This window comes from Primulina huaijiensis, chromosome 14 (genome assembly GCF_012295235.1).
Source record: "Primulina huaijiensis isolate GDHJ02 chromosome 14, ASM1229523v2, whole genome shotgun sequence".
NCBI classification, from domain to species: Eukaryota; Viridiplantae; Streptophyta; class Magnoliopsida; order Lamiales; family Gesneriaceae; genus Primulina; species Primulina huaijiensis.
This window is the reverse complement of record NC_133319.1, coordinates 3,404,056-3,419,956: the sequence shown is the minus strand read 5'-3', so window position 1 is coordinate 3,419,956 and position 15,901 is coordinate 3,404,056. Positions and strand designations below refer to the sequence as shown.

The following is a 15,901-nucleotide window of genomic DNA, read 5'->3' as shown; positions in this document are numbered from 1 at the left end:
AAAAATTATTTCAAAAAAAAAGTTGGACGCAAATACTTGAATCCGTGCTCTGTAAACGCGGACGCTGCTAACGTGGAACAGCGTCCGTGCTTACAGAGCACGGAGCTGCGCCACGGTGGAGCGTCTGTATGCAGGGTCCGTGCTTACGGGGTCCGTGCTTCGTAAGCACGGACCCTGTATATTATAATTTTTTTTTAATCTTTATCGATTTTTATCGGCTGTTGAGATTATCACTTTTCACATGGCGCTGCTCCATTCGACCGCCTCTTATCTCTGACCATTTCAGCTTTTTATCTTATCTCCGACATTTCATGTGAAAGCTGAAGATGAATTAGCACGTGAACTATAATATTGTAAATCTTAATAATTTTCGCGTTTTTTCTCCTATATAATTGATAAGAAATGCAACGAATGAGTTATCAATTTTCTCGTAAATTTTCTTTCAAATTTTGTTAGCAATGTCTAACATCGACGTACTCTTATATTTTGGTGGTCATATAGTTAGCGATAATGGATCAGTTGAATATATTATTACATTTGTTAGACGATACGAGTGTTACGATCTATTAATTTGATGGAGTTAGCTGAAGTTGTGCATAAAATGTTAGCAATTGATCCAGCGAATTTTTCTCTAAAGATGTCAACAAAGTATTCATTCATGGAGAGAGCATTTTGGCATGAAATTCAAGTCAATCTCGTTGATGACGATGCTTTACAGTTTGTAATGCATTGTGACAATATGCATATTTTGCATCTGTACGTGGAAGCAAATTCAATTGAGCATGATGTTGGATTTGGTGATCCTGAATCATATGTTCCACATGAATCCGATTCAGGTTTCTATAACCAACCCGGTACGTCTACATATGGTGGTTTCCAGGAGCAAGAATCTTATGTTCCACAGGTTACTGAAGGGCTCGGTAATATGAGTTTCGATGATGTAAGTGGGTCTTGGGATCAATATATCAATGTCTCGTCGGAACAAATTAATGCTCCATATTGGCCGAATCCAACATCACATACGAGTGCTCGTTGTCCGGATCAGGCCAATAATGATGATATTTGTAGGACTGACTCTGAACCCGATATGTCATACAGCGAGTCTGAAGAAGAAGATGTGAATGTTGATGATGAAGTGAATACTTTTACAAATCCTGATGAGGGGACATCATCTCGACAACCACCGCGTGACATATTACAGAGGCAGACCCGTACCATTTCTTTCAAACACTTCTGAAATGCCATCTTTTTTCAACAAATTTTTTGGGGAAGAACCTGCTGATTCTGTCGATGTACCTTCTGAAGTGCAATCAAGCTATTACAATCTGGATAAGGGTGAATTATGCGTTAATATGTTATTTAAAGATAAGAATGATCTTATTGCATCTGTGAAGGATTATTCAGTCAGAGTTGTCAGGCGTGAGTACCGTATCGAGGATAGCACACGCAGTTTGTGGAAGTTACGTTGGCATCATTCTCTTTCGTTTATGTGTATGTTTTTATTATTGTATTTCGATATGGTTTAATTATGAGTTGATGTGTATGTTTTTATTATTGCATTTCGGTGTGATGCGAAAAAGGAGAAGGCGTACTGAAATTTTGTTCAACATTAATTTGTCCAACAAAAGTATTGTACTGATGTGGTTGAAAACCAACGACAGTAACTTCAGGTGATATGGTGCGCACAGTGATTCGATTATACCATTGGAAGTAGTCTTCGTCAGTTTGCATCGATCTCCCGTGTCGCACCCCTTTAGAAACATATCTCAGCCTATTATTCCACAGCTCAATTGAATTTCTATGATAATCTCGCCAATCGGTGTTTCGATGTCCTATTCTCGTGATATTATGCATATCGTCATTGTCGACGGCAGACCCTGGAATTGATTGCCGTCTTCGAAATTGTCGCATGACCCGATTAGGACGATGCATCTCCACGATGTCAAAGCATATAAAGGGACAAACACATCGCCGTATTTTGTTGTCGTATGAATCAATAATAGTCTTCACATCTATGTCATTCTTCTGATAAACGATCCAATTAAACTGTAAAAAAAAGTTAAAAATAATTATTCATTTATTCAAATCAAAATAGTCTGAATTTAATCACTAATAAATATTGAAATTCTATAATACCTCATTATTATTCATACGATCTAGAGAATCTCTTATAATTCTTACAGAATGTGTTGGCGCATGCGTGTAATTAAATCCAACATTCCACCTACATTTATAAAAAAAAATATTACATATCAATATAATATACAAGATATATATATGATATTATCACAATAATTATTAAAAATTACCGTGCACCATATGGAGAAACTGGAATAATAGCATCCGGATCAACGGGAGGTACAACTAATGTTAACCCATCTCGATCGGGGTTAACACATTTAATCCTGCTCCATGCCCATAGTTGCTTATAATAATAAAAATAGTTCAAAAAATTTAACAAAAAAATTGTGTTACATAATCACATCACATTAAAGATACCTGCATGATATATAAAGGTCCGACAATTGTAGTCTTCTCTATAAGTGACGCATTACACAATTCACGATAAAGAAATACTAAAACTGCACTACCCCAACTATAAGACTTCACGTTATCAAAATCCCGTAGCAGTTGCAAAAATATTAGCCTAGCAGACCCTCCTTGATAGTCAGGGAACATTATTCCTCCAATAATCATTAGCGCAACACAACGAGTAAATTTCACAACATCTACTTCTGAAGTATCATCATTAACAAGGTTAGACATACAATAATCGTATAGTGCAGTCATAGAAAGATGACCACCTTTCAAATGTTTTGATGCTGGCAAAAATCCCAACATATCCAAACATATGTGTTGCCATTTCTCAACTTTATGTGACACATCTACTCCAGTTACTGCTTCTCCATCAATTGTTAGCCCCCAAATTATTGAAACATCTTGTAACGTGACTGTTGCTTCACCACATGTAAAATGAAACGTGTGTGTTTCGCGTCGCCAACGTTCAACAAGAGCAGTAATCAAATGATTATCATACACTTGAGAGCCACATTCTAAAACTCCATAAAAACCCATATGATTTAAATATACCAGTACACGATTGTGTAAGTAATTATCAGTATATAACTTCCAAATCAAATTGTCTGACCTCTTCACTTTCACAATATCATCGACGGTCAACGAAGAAACTTTTGATGACATATGTGTCGCTTGTAAATAGAGGACACTGGGATCTTCTGGATTTCGATTATCTGCCATTCTGAAATATGTTGTAGATCTTCTCAACTTCGTCTCAAAAATTTTTCAGAGCGTAAAGGAGAATCTGAAAATGCAAAAATGAGACGGGAAAGAAAAGAGAAGGAAAGAAGAAGGAATCCAACAGATAAGAGGCGGTCGAATGGAGCAGCGCCATGTGGAAGGTGATAATCTCAACAAAAAAAAATTATAATATACGAAGCACGGACCCTGCATGCATGGACCAGAGCACGGAGCTGCGCCACGGTGGAGCGTCCGCGCTTGCTACATGGACCAGAGCGCGGACGCTGGTCCACGTAGGAGAGTCTCCGCGCTTGCTAAGCGCGGACGCTCCATCGTGGCGCAGCTCCGTGCTCTGTAAGCATGGACGCTGTTCCACGTTAGTAGCATCCGCGCTTACAGAGTACGGATTGAGGTATTTGCGTCCAACTTTTTTTTTTTAAAATTATTTTTGAAATAATTTTTTAAATTTAAATTATTTTTAAAAAAAACTCTGATCAGTATGCTATACTTTTAAAGGAAAAAAAAATCTAAAAATCAGTATAAGCATTTTTCAAAAGATCACTTGCAATTATCTCAGAAGACATCTCTACATGTCTATAGATTTTAGGTATAAGAAGCCGATAATGCATTTGACTTGATATATTATAGTCTTATTGAATCTTGGTATCAGTTGATCTCTTAACTTTTTTTTATCTGGACAAACTCAATCATCAGTTTTCATGATTAAGATAATGTTTTGGATATAAACACAACTTATTATGATCATTTTATATCAGCAATCCATATATTTATTGGCATATTTCATTTCGAGAAAAAGACAAATGGCACATGCATCAAGTATTAATTGTGTTACGACCTCCGTACGATTGAATTATAATCATTCAAACATGAACAATGCAATCTCTGAATAAAAGGCCGAATTCAAGAAACGTGGTCCTCTCTATACACTTTGTTTAATTGTATACATCTGTTATATTAGATTCAAGGTCTACTGATACATTATTAAGAGCACACTTCAAGTCCGATCCGATTTACTCTAAAGATCACGAGTTAAAATTTTTTACTCAAAAGTTCTTTAAATATTTATTATTTATTATGTGAGTTTTGTAATTGACAGAAAAAGTATTTCTGTGCAGATTTTATTCAAAATGTTTAATTTGCATATTAAAAGTTTCAGTAAGATAGTTGGTAAGTCTCACTGAAATGGTTAGTTGAAATCTCTGTAATTATGAAAACTTTTTCGTAAAATTATTCTGAAAATAAAAGAAACGGAGACATAACTTTCATGAACAAGTCTTCATGCAATTTTTATTTTTTTTCAATATTTCATTTGTTTTATTGTTTACTGATTTATAAAATGCTGATATTAAGAAGTTTTGGTTCACTAAGTTAAGTTGGATTTTTTATGTACTGATTATTCAACTTGTTTATTGCACTAGAAGATCGTGAGAATATATAAAAAGTAATAATACTAAAAAAATATTCTACACATCTCAATTCTATTCCACTACGTTTAAATATACATTATACTTTCTCATATTTAATGAACCATTTTATTAATATACCATTATTTAATGTGTGTAAATGTATTTGATTTTCGTTTCTTAATATCATTAATAAAAGTTTATTAAAAAATTAGTCTTTATACTTTTTTTCTCAATAATATTCTTAATTTATGTGAAAATAAAATATATTATATAATTGATTGGAGAAGTTCTTACACATCAAAATAAAATATTTTAATTCTTGAAAATTGGAATTCAAACATCGATAGATGAATCAATCAATCAATCAATCAATAAATCTAGATATTTATAATAATTAACAACCAATTTGTTAAATTTAAAAGAATAATAAAAAAGATTACTTCACGTCTTCACCCAAAAAAGAAAGTATAATTAAATGCGACTTTACGGCCATACCAAACCCGCTTACCTACCCCCAATCCTTTCCTAAACATAAATTCACGGTTATTCACCTCTGAATCACCGTCTGTATCTTTGACGGCGTCAATTCCCTTATTTTGAACATACAGCCGTTAACTTTGACGCCGTCAAACCCTGTCCAGCCATTCTATAAATCTCTACTTTCCACCACCAAACTGGACAACTCAGCCATCCTCCGCCGTGAAACCCCACCACTACCCAGATAAGCTGCTTCCAGTCATGGATCTTCTCCTCCTCGAGAAGACCCTTCTCGGCCTCTTCCTCGCCATAGTCACCGGCACAGTCATTTCCAAACTACGAGGCAAGAAATTCAAGCTCCCCCCGGGGCCCATCCCCGTCCCAATCTTCGGAAATTGGCTGCAAGTCGGAGATGATCTGAACCACCGCAACCTCGCGGACTACGCCAAGAAATTCGGCGAGATATTTCTACTCCGTATGGGACAGCGCAACCTCGTCGTCGTATCCTCCCCCGACCTCTCCAAAGAGGTCCTCCACACTCAAGGAGTGGAGTTCGGGTCCCGCACGCGCAACGTCGTGTTCGACATATTCACCGGGAAAGGTCAGGACATGGTCTTCACGGTGTACGGCGAGCATTGGCGGAAGATGAGGCGGATCATGACGGTGCCGTTCTTCACCAACAAAGTTGTGCAGCGTAACCGCCGCGGATGGGAGGCGGAGGTGGCCGCCGTGGTGGAGGACGTGAAGAAGAATCCCGAAGCTTCCACGAATGGGATCGTTCTCCGGAGGAGACTGCAGTTAATGATGTACAACAATATGTTTCGGATCATGTTCGATAGAAGGTTTGACAGTGAAGAGGATCCATTGTTCAATAAACTCAAGGCTCTGAATGGGGAGAGGAGCAGATTGGCGCAGAGCTTTGACTATAATTACGGGGATTTCATTCCCATTTTGAGGCCATTTTTGAGAGGGTATCTCAAGGTCTGCCAGGAGGTTAAAGACAAAAGATTACAATTATTCAAGGACTATTTTGTTGATGAGAGAAAGTAAGTTTTTTTTTCCGCCTTGTTTTTTTTATCCCAATCATTGCTCTAACTTTACTTCTTTTGGTCCATCCTTTTCCGTTTTCTGAAAGGTGGGGTTTTCCAAAAAAATTTGGTGGGGTCGAAACACCCTTGATTTTTAGGATACTCTACAGTTTTACCTCAAAAGATTCAATTTTTAAGAAAGAAAACATGATTTTTTAGGGACTACTCATACCTACTAATCATTTTTAAGAAGGAAAACATGATTTTTTAGGGACTACTCATACCTACTAATCATCTATCCGTTCAAGCTTTAGCGTCATCAAGAAATAGGGTCATTACACATCTTATTCTGGAGGAAATAGCCTAATAGCTAGAGTTTCATGTTATAGAAAGCTTGCGAGCACGAAGGCTACAGACAATGATGGCCTAAAATGCGCCATTGATCACATCATCGAAGCCCAAGAAAAAGGAGAAATCAATGAAGATAATGTCCTTTACATTGTTGAGAACATCAACGTTGCAGGTGAGTTTTTGCTTTATTTGTCCCGTTTTTCCGTTCTTATTGCAGGTAAATTTTCCATTTTTGAAACCAAATTTCTTCTGGTATAAATGATTCTTTGATGATTCCAGATTGTGTTTTTGATAAATATGGAAATGGGGAGTGGGGATCTTGATCGATTCATAATTATTTGAATAAATGACAATGACCCAAAGACAATTTCAAGGCTCAAATATGTCCTGGTCTGTAATTAAATGTACTTACCAATAAACTAGTGGTTTTAAGTAACCCCACGAACTATAGTCTATATGTCTGGTTACATTCACTCGAGGACTTCAATTGTAGATCACCAAACTTGGGCCCAACTTCAACTTAAAGAGCACAAGGATATAGAAGGATAATATTGAAAGTTAAATATACTTTTAACACAAATTTTCGATTTACTGAGGGGAAATAGCTCTTAAAAGATATAATTAAAACTTTTTCTCAGACCAAGATTTAATAGAAATAAATTATTTCAAAAACTCGGAACTCTTAAGAGATTGACTGACTCGACAAAAGTCATCGTTCACGATCAAAGCCAAATCTAAAGCATTTTTTTTTCCTTGAACAGCAATTGAAACAACACTTTGGTCAATAGAATGGGGCATTGCTGAATTAGTGAACCACCCAGAAATCCAGAAAAAGCTTCGGAATGAGATAGACACCGTGCTTGGCCCGGGAGTACCAGTTACGGAGCCCGAAATCAACAAACTACCATACCTTCAAGCAGTTGTCAAAGAAACGCTCCGCCTCAGAATGGCCATTCCTCTTTTAGTACCTCACATGAACCTCCATGATGCCAAGCTAAGCGGCTACGACATTCCAGCCGAAAGCAAGATCTTGGTGAATGCTTGGTGGCTGGCTAACAACCCTGACCACTGGAAAAACCCCGAAGAATTCAGGCCTGAAAGATTTTTGGAAGAGGAGTCTAAAGTCGATACCAATGGCAATGATTTTCGGTACCTGCCATTCGGGGTTGGCAGGAGGAGCTGTCCTGGAATCATTCTGGCATTGCCTATTCTTGGCATCACTTTGGGGGGACTGGTGCAGAATTTCGAGCTGTTGCCTCCTCGAGGGCAGTCCAAGATCGACACCGCCGAGTGCGGTGGCCAATTCAGTTTACGTATTTTGAATCATTCCACCATTGTTTTGAAGCCAATATCTTAATAATGTTTAATCAATTTGAATAATAGTGTAATTGGACTGAGTTTTGGATTCATCAAAATCATGTTTTGTAATGTTTCTATCTCGTGCGTCATTGGGTGATCTGTATATTCTTCACAAATCCTCTTCTTCGTGTTTTTCTTCTTTCCTTTTCTTTTTAACCCCTTTAATATATTATGCTACTTTGTCATTATTTCTAAAACTAATTTTGTCATTATTTCTAACACGATTATCTATATTTATTCTTATAAAAATGTAGATGAAAGACAGACTCATTATATGTGTAGAGTATGAGAAATATTACAGGGAGATATATGGAAAAGCAATTTTGAATAGCCAGTATATAATTTTCATATTGAGAGATAAGTTATATTAACAATTAAATAAATTTTCATAATATATTTCTAATAAATGATGAAATATATATTAGGTGACATTGTTAAAATATTAAAATATATAGTAAGTGAAACAATTAATTATTTTATTCAATACATGGTTTGTCACACAATAAAATCGAATTACTCTCTTTTATTAATTAGCTACAAAGTGGGGTTGCATAGATGAATAATCAATTACCATAAAATTGAAAATTACATATGATAGTGGAATAACCTAATAAATAATATAATTAATTTAATTTAGAATTTATTAATGGAGTCCGATTGTAATAGCAAATAGTATATGCTATTATCTTGCAACAAGTGAAAATACTATAAAATCATATAGTAAGAGATGAACAAATAATCAATTATCGTAAACAATATGTAATTAACTCTATTTTTACTACTCTATAGATATTTAACACCATTATATATTGTGTTAGGACTAGTGCATTTTTTATATTTATATATTCTTCAATAGAATAATGTTTTTTTGCACTAAAAATGTATATTTTTAACTGGAGGAGAGTCGATATTCGTGGTCTATTTTCCATGCTCTTGAGAGTAGCGATTTCTCATTTTAAAATTGAACATTCTAAAAAGCCAACTTGAATTGGAGTTGGAATTTGATTTGGATCAAATTGGGACTGTTCTCGGCCCAAAAAAAGACCGGAAATTCTGGACAGCCCACCACAGACCATTTGTCAGGAGGATGAAATGGGCCATTTATTATCTAGAAATCACCTCACTTAAATAAATTTTCTTGAAAATTGTCATTTCGTATCATTAAATCCATAGATTTCGATTGTATTTTATGATTAACAGGAAAACAACAGATTACATTTTAAATCTATACACTACTTATTTACATATTAGTTCCATAAAATAGAACGGATTTCAAATGACAACATTATTGAGTGAACTTAAAATTCATTCTAATTAAAATAAAATATCATATAAACATGAAAAAAATTGATTTGAAGCTTATTGTATTATTTCTCTAAATTTTTTTTTACATTCCATTAATTTAAAATCATTCGGCACAACCTAAAAATGTCTCCCTTCTTTTGTTTTTGTTTTGGGGCTTGTTTAAGTTGGGCCATTGTTTTGCTTTCTTCTTTTATTGGTCCATGTTATTATCTACTTTGGGCTTCTTACCATTTCGATCCTTTTCTGGATAAAGCTCACTCATGCACACGGAGACAATATCAAGTCAATCTCAAGCTCGATTTCGAGCTCGAAAATTTAATCAAACCAAACTCAAGCCTAAAGATATTTGATTCGTGAGCTCACAAACATGTTCAATAATAGGCTCTCGAGCTCGAGATCGAGTTCGGCTTGTTTAGGTGGCTCGTAAGCTCTAGATCGAGCTCGACTCGTTTAGGTGGCTCGTAGCTAGAACTTGGATCATTTGTTGAGTTGAAAAATAAAAATATTATTACTAATTTCAATGGAAGGAATTGAATACAAAACATAGTTGAAAAAAATGAATTTACACCACATAGTCACAATTATATTTTTTATTTTACTTACATATCATTATACTAAAATGTTATTTAAAACATAATAAATTAATAGAAATACACGAACTTATTCTTTTTTCCCCAAAAAATTTACATCACCAAGTCATACACATTGAGTAACTTTTACAAATTATTATCCTAAAATATTATATTAAATTGAATATGATGAATTTATATTGATTAAAAAATGAAATTTATTTGGAACAATGCGAATGGAGTATTAAAAGAGTGAAATTATTGCAATGTTATTTATATGATGATATCAGCGTATGACGAATATTTGTTATTTGGATGTTAGATGTATTATTTTGGGATGCTCAATAATATAATGAGTTTGTTTTTTTTTAATTGTTATTTTATCGTTTTGGTTATTTATGAATGAATTTTTATTGTTATGTTTGATTTAAAATTAGTTCATAGATAGATTTAATTTTTAATAAGCTCGAATCAAACTCAAACTCGAGCTCGATTATATGCTTTACGAGCTCGAAAACGAGTCGAGCTCAAGCCACGGTTGTTAAACATGATAAACGAGCTATTAATGAATCAAGCTCGAGCCGGACTTGATTAACATGATAAACGAGCTTTTAACGAACCGAGATCAAACTTTTCTCGAGCTTAGTAATTTCAATACAAACCGTGCTCGAGCCGAGCTCGAACATCAAACAATTTTAAACGAGCCAAGCTCAAGCCCAATACTGTTTGGTTTGATTTGGATCATTTACATCTCTGCTCCCACACACATACATACCACACCCAATGCGCATACTGTGCACGCACGCACACTGCACAGGCAGAAACACACACACACTGTCCATGCACACACATTGCACATGCAGAAACACACACCTTGTTCACGCACAAACACTGCACAGGGAGAAACACTCACAATTCACGCACACACACTGCACACGGAGAAACACACACGATTCATGCACACACACTGCACACGGAGAAACACGCACATAGATCGCACGTATGAGAACAATTTAAAAAAAAAGACGCATTCCTAACTGGTTGAAGCTAGTAAAATAATTATGAAGCCATTTAATAAATAATAAATAATTATATTCCAGTAATTGAAAGAATAATTTCTAATTCCTCAATCCAAACTTAAATTATATATCAAACATCATATAATTAATCCCACCACATAAAATACATATCTATAATTTTTTTTATCACACATATTATAAATCAATGTCATTCAATCATCTAATATCAGCATTACATATACACCTACACAACTTAAGTACTCGATCGTTCAAAATCGCCTTAAAACTAAAATAATAAAAACACAAAATAAGCTTATTAAAAAAATTAAAAAATAAAAAAGGTGCTCAAACAAATAAAGACTTGTGTTAATGAATATTTATTCTTTATATATAATTTTTTTTAAAAAAAATTATAATCCAGAAATATTTGGATAATCCCATATTAATGCATTAATTATATGTACAAGTTGAAAATTTACATACAATTAAGTTCATGCTTGGCGGATCGGATCATGCCATTCCTCTCTTTTACGGCACGATTTTTGATGCCGCGACTTATTAATTAGATCTGCTAAATATTGAAATATTTGAGGAGTGGGTCTCATGTGAGACCGTCTCACGGATTTTAATCTGTGAGACGGGTCAACCCTACCCATATTCACAATAAAAAGTAATACTCTTAGCATAAAAAGTAATACTTTTTCATGGATGACCCAAATAAGAGACCCGTCTCACAAATACGACCCGTGAGACCGTCTCACACAAGTTTTTGCCATATTTGAGAGGCTACGCAGCTATATATGTCTAGGACTTTAACGACTTAACATTATTTGTGGAAGATTCGTAAAATTTAATTTAAATTTTTGTTTGGAATTATAAATTAATATGTCTCCCATATTATCTTGAATATTATGCCGTAATGTACGCGGTGTATAGTTTATTTGATGAGTAAAATTTATATTATATAAAAAAATAATATACAAAATTAATTAAGGTGAGTGGTGGTTGACGATATATATGGTCCCGGTAATTGAAGTTCAATATTGATTTTTAAAATAAAATATGTTATTTAAATATGAAGAATTTTAATTTATATATTCGGTGTATCAATTTCCCTACTTGCCAAAATTAATTAGCATATAATTAAATTTTTTTTTTTGGGAAGCTAGATAGCATTTGGTTTTAAATAATTAAAATAAATAGGGATGAGGCATGCTGTTGGGAATTTAAGTCAGAGATTGTGATGTACGTTTGGGATCACTGTATCTTTCATGCTCTTCTTTTTGGTAAAGTCAGATCCTACTCTGGCTGCGCGAGTAGGTTCGAATTTTCACTTGCTTTATTGTTAATTTTCATTCGTGTTAATTCATATAACAATGCGAGGTTGTTTCTATAAATAACCATACGAATCAGTGGCCAAGTAGCACCACTGTAAATCACCAGTGATTCTGGTTGACAGACTCTCGCAAATGGATCTTTCCATCTTCCAAAATACCCTTCTGAGTCTCTTTGTCTCGGTAATATTCGCCATTTTAGTCTCTAAGCTACGGAGGAAGAGCTTTAAGTGCCCGCCAGGCCCCTTCTCCTTGCCCATATTCGGAAGTTGGCTTCAAATTGGCAACAACCTCAACCACCATGACTTTACCAGCTATGCCAAGAAATTCGGTGAAGTTTTCCTGCTCAGAATGGGCCAAAGGAAGATCGCGGTGATCTCCTCGAAAGAGCTGGCAAAAGAAGTCTTGCTCACTAAAGGAATCGAGTTCGGCTCCCGGTCCAGAAACATCGTTTTCGACATCTTTACCGGTAAAGGGCAAGACATGATCTTCACAGAATACGGGGAGCACTGGAGGAAAATGAGGAGGATCGTGACAGTGCCCTTTTTCACCAACAAGGTCGTGCAGCAGAACAGCCACGAGTGGGAAGCGGAGGCGGCCGCGGTGGTGGAGGACGTGAGGAAGAACCCGGCAGCGGCGACGAAAGGGATTGTCTTGAGGAATAGGATAGAGTTGATGGTGTACAATAACGTGTACAAGATAATGTTTGGTAGAGGGTTCGCGGGTGAGGAAGATCCTTTGTTTGTGAGGGTGAAGACTGTAAACGCGGAGAGGAGCATATTGGGGCAGAGTCTTGAGTACAACTTTGGTGATTTTGTTCCCATTTTAAGGCCTTTCTTGAAAGGTTACTTGAAGATTTGCCAAGAGGTTACAAAGAGGAGGTTGAAGTTGTTCAAGGATTCTTTTGTTGATGAGAGGAAGTAAGTTCTTTAGTTGGAAAAATCTTCTTTATCTTTACATATATGTTATATCATATCACCAAGCTTGCTATAAATCTTAGAAATATTATTTTGAATTCTGAACCTGATTTTGTTGAATCAGTCGGCTTACTATATAATATTTATCTCTTTTTAAAAACACCATGGCCATAGGTCTAAATTTCTCACCTTATGAGTATCTTTCTTTGATTAAATTTTCCTTAGTTACTTCATAATTGACACACTTTTTTTGAAAAAATGAAATAAATTCAACAGAAAAAATTTAAGCACGAGAACAACACAGACCCAAGGTGCGAAGTATGGAATCGATCACATTCTTGAAGCCAAGAATACGGGAGAGATAAATGACGACAATGTCCTCTACATTGTAGAGAACATGAATGTTGCTGGTATAAAAAATTTCAACTCTTTTTTTCCCCCAATAGTCCCTATTCTACGGTGCTATATTTACCTTAATTAATACGTGTTTGAAATTATTATGATTAAATTAGAGATGCAAGAATTTTATTTTATTTTTGATTTGCCGAGCAGCAATCGAGACAACCATATGGGCACTAGAGTGGGCGGTCGGAGAACTAATCAACAACCCACGAATCCAAACCAAACTCCGGGCTGAGATCGACACGGTGCTCGGACCGGATGTGCAGGTTACCGAGGCCCATGCCCTCAAGCTCCCCTATCTCCAGGCAGTAATAAAGGAGACTCTTCGCCTAAGGATGATCGTCCCTTGTTTGGTTCCACACCTGAACCTCCATGATGCTAATCTCAAGGACTTCACGATCCCCGGAGGAAGCCGAATCTTCATCAACGCCTGGTGGCTCGCGAACGACCCGGCTCACTGGAAAAAGCCGGAAGAATTCAGGCCCGAGAGATTCTTGGAGGAAGAGAGTAAGGTGGAAGCCAATGGCAATGACATCAAATATATCCCCTTCGGGGTTGGCAGGAGGAGCTGCCCCGGAATCTTCATGGCGATGGCTGTCATTGGGATCACCTTGGGAAGGTTGGTTCAAAATTTCGAGCTTTTGCCTCCGCCGGGCCAATCGAAGGTTGATATGACAGAGAATAATGGACAATTCGCTACCCGCATTCTGAACCGCCATAACATTGTGATGAAACCACGATCTTCCTGAAGAAAACTACTACTCTCCAGTCTCCCCCCTGTGTCACGCCATATTTAAATGCGTGCGTAGTGTGTGTTTACGAAAATAAAAACAAAACATGTCTTGCATCGGCATGTATGCGCTCCCGTAAGATTTCAACCGTATCTTCGATGTTAATTACAGCAAATAAGACACATACGCACGTGCATATGTAATACATATGAAATACATGTATTTTGATATCTTTAAATTATCTCAAATTGATCCAGTTTGTTCATGATTTGGTTAACCGCCAGCAAAACTGAAAATTTCGGTTTTAACCGAAAACCGAAACATTAATTCGATTCAAGTTTTGGATTTTTCGGTTTTTTTAGCTCAGTTAACTGTACCAAACCGAAAAGAAATTCTTTAATTTTTAAAATCATTTTTTAAAATTTTTTGTGATTTATTTTTATTAATATTAAATATAAATAATTAAAAATGGAAATTCGGGTGATCCAATTTTTTTTCCAGAGGAAACATATAAGAATAAAATAGTCATTAACTTTTTAAAGTTAACTTAATAAGCTGTGCAACATCTTAGCCAACGATTTTTTTTATTTATTTATAGTTTTTATAACATTGAGTTTATAGCATATCTCAAAAACTTCATCCACACACTTTTAAAAGAGAGAGATTAATTATTAGTGATAATTAGCAAAATAACATTTAAAAAAAATTAACCATTTCAAGTGTTTAATCAAATACACTTGAATCTATATATATAAAAGTAGAATTGTTGTTATATATATAGTTGGTTCCCGCCAAAAAATTTATGCTAAAAAAATATATGAATTAGTGTTATATTTAATAATGTTATAATTTCAAGGGGAAATCAATATTATTAACTAAATAATTTTAAAAAGTAATAATATTCCTCATTATTTCTTATATATTTACGTAAATGTATTGATTTTTAAATAATATTAAACAAAAATATATTAATATATTTATATATGTAATTAAAGTAATAATTTACATTAACAGTTAATAATACAAATATTTATTATTTCACTAAAGATAAATTCATTCGAGAAATATAAATCTACAATGACACACACAATAATTATGAACTATATAAGTATTTATAATTTGTAATAATGTATTATAATACTTTAAAAAATGTTAGAAATTAGTAGTATAATTAAACTGTTTATCAACATATTTACGAAAAATTAATAAATGTAGAAAAAAATAAATTTACCTAAATTAGTTTGAATAAATCTCATGCGAGATATTTTCAAAAAACAAAAAAAAGTTTCAAGTGAGACAATATCACAGATCTATATTAAATTAGACGAGTCGATTCGGTTCATATCTTGAGTGAAAAACAATAATTTTGACACAAAACAAATTTTTTCATGAGTCGAGTTGGGTAGAAGATGTGTCTCACAAATTACTCATGGAAAAGTCTCGTAAGAGTTTTTGTGAATTGATTTTAATATTTTTGTATATTTAATAAAATAAAAATGTATAAAAGACATTGTATTTTATATTAATATTTTAAAAAATCATTTGAAGATATATTAGATATTTCAGAGTAAAGAAAAAAATTATTAAGTGTATTTAAAAAAGTGGAGTGTAAATAACATTATCTTAAATGTTTGCATTGTTTGTATCATTTCATTTAATTTCGATTAAAGTTCTGAGTTTTCTATTAATTACTTTTATATATTTAGTTCTCCATATTCTCTAAA

General features: G+C 34.5%; 3 protein-coding genes across 3 annotated transcripts; 2 read left to right on the top strand and 1 right to left on the bottom strand.

Annotated features, from left to right (window-relative positions):
* Positions 1-1,551: 1,551 nt before the first annotated feature.
* LOC140957178 (serine/threonine-protein phosphatase 7 long form homolog) lies at positions 1,552-3,075 on the bottom strand. Its single transcript, XM_073414312.1, has 4 exons — positions 2,500-3,075; positions 2,310-2,425; positions 2,137-2,224; positions 1,552-2,046 (listed from the first exon to the last, which is right to left on the bottom strand). Exons 1-4 carry the CDS (start codon positions 3,073-3,075, stop codon positions 1,552-1,554), a joined length of 1,275 nt encoding a protein of 424 aa, XP_073270413.1.
* Positions 3,076-5,263: 2,188 nt separating this feature from the next.
* LOC140957506 (trans-cinnamate 4-monooxygenase-like) lies at positions 5,264-8,016 on the top strand. Its single transcript, XM_073414801.1, has 3 exons — positions 5,264-6,208; positions 6,580-6,713; positions 7,303-8,016. The coding sequence occupies exons 1-3, from the start codon at positions 5,424-5,426 to the stop codon at positions 7,896-7,898; spliced, it is 1,515 nt and encodes a 504-aa protein (XP_073270902.1). The 5' UTR covers positions 5,264-5,423; the 3' UTR covers positions 7,899-8,016.
* A 4,151-nt stretch (positions 8,017-12,167) lies between these two features.
* LOC140957557 (trans-cinnamate 4-monooxygenase-like) lies at positions 12,168-14,442 on the top strand. The gene is made up of 3 exons (XM_073414870.1): positions 12,168-13,047; positions 13,321-13,454; positions 13,597-14,442. Exons 1-3 carry the CDS (start codon positions 12,263-12,265, stop codon positions 14,193-14,195), a joined length of 1,518 nt encoding a protein of 505 aa, XP_073270971.1. The 5' UTR covers positions 12,168-12,262; the 3' UTR covers positions 14,196-14,442.
* Positions 14,443-15,901: the final 1,459 nt, after the last annotated feature.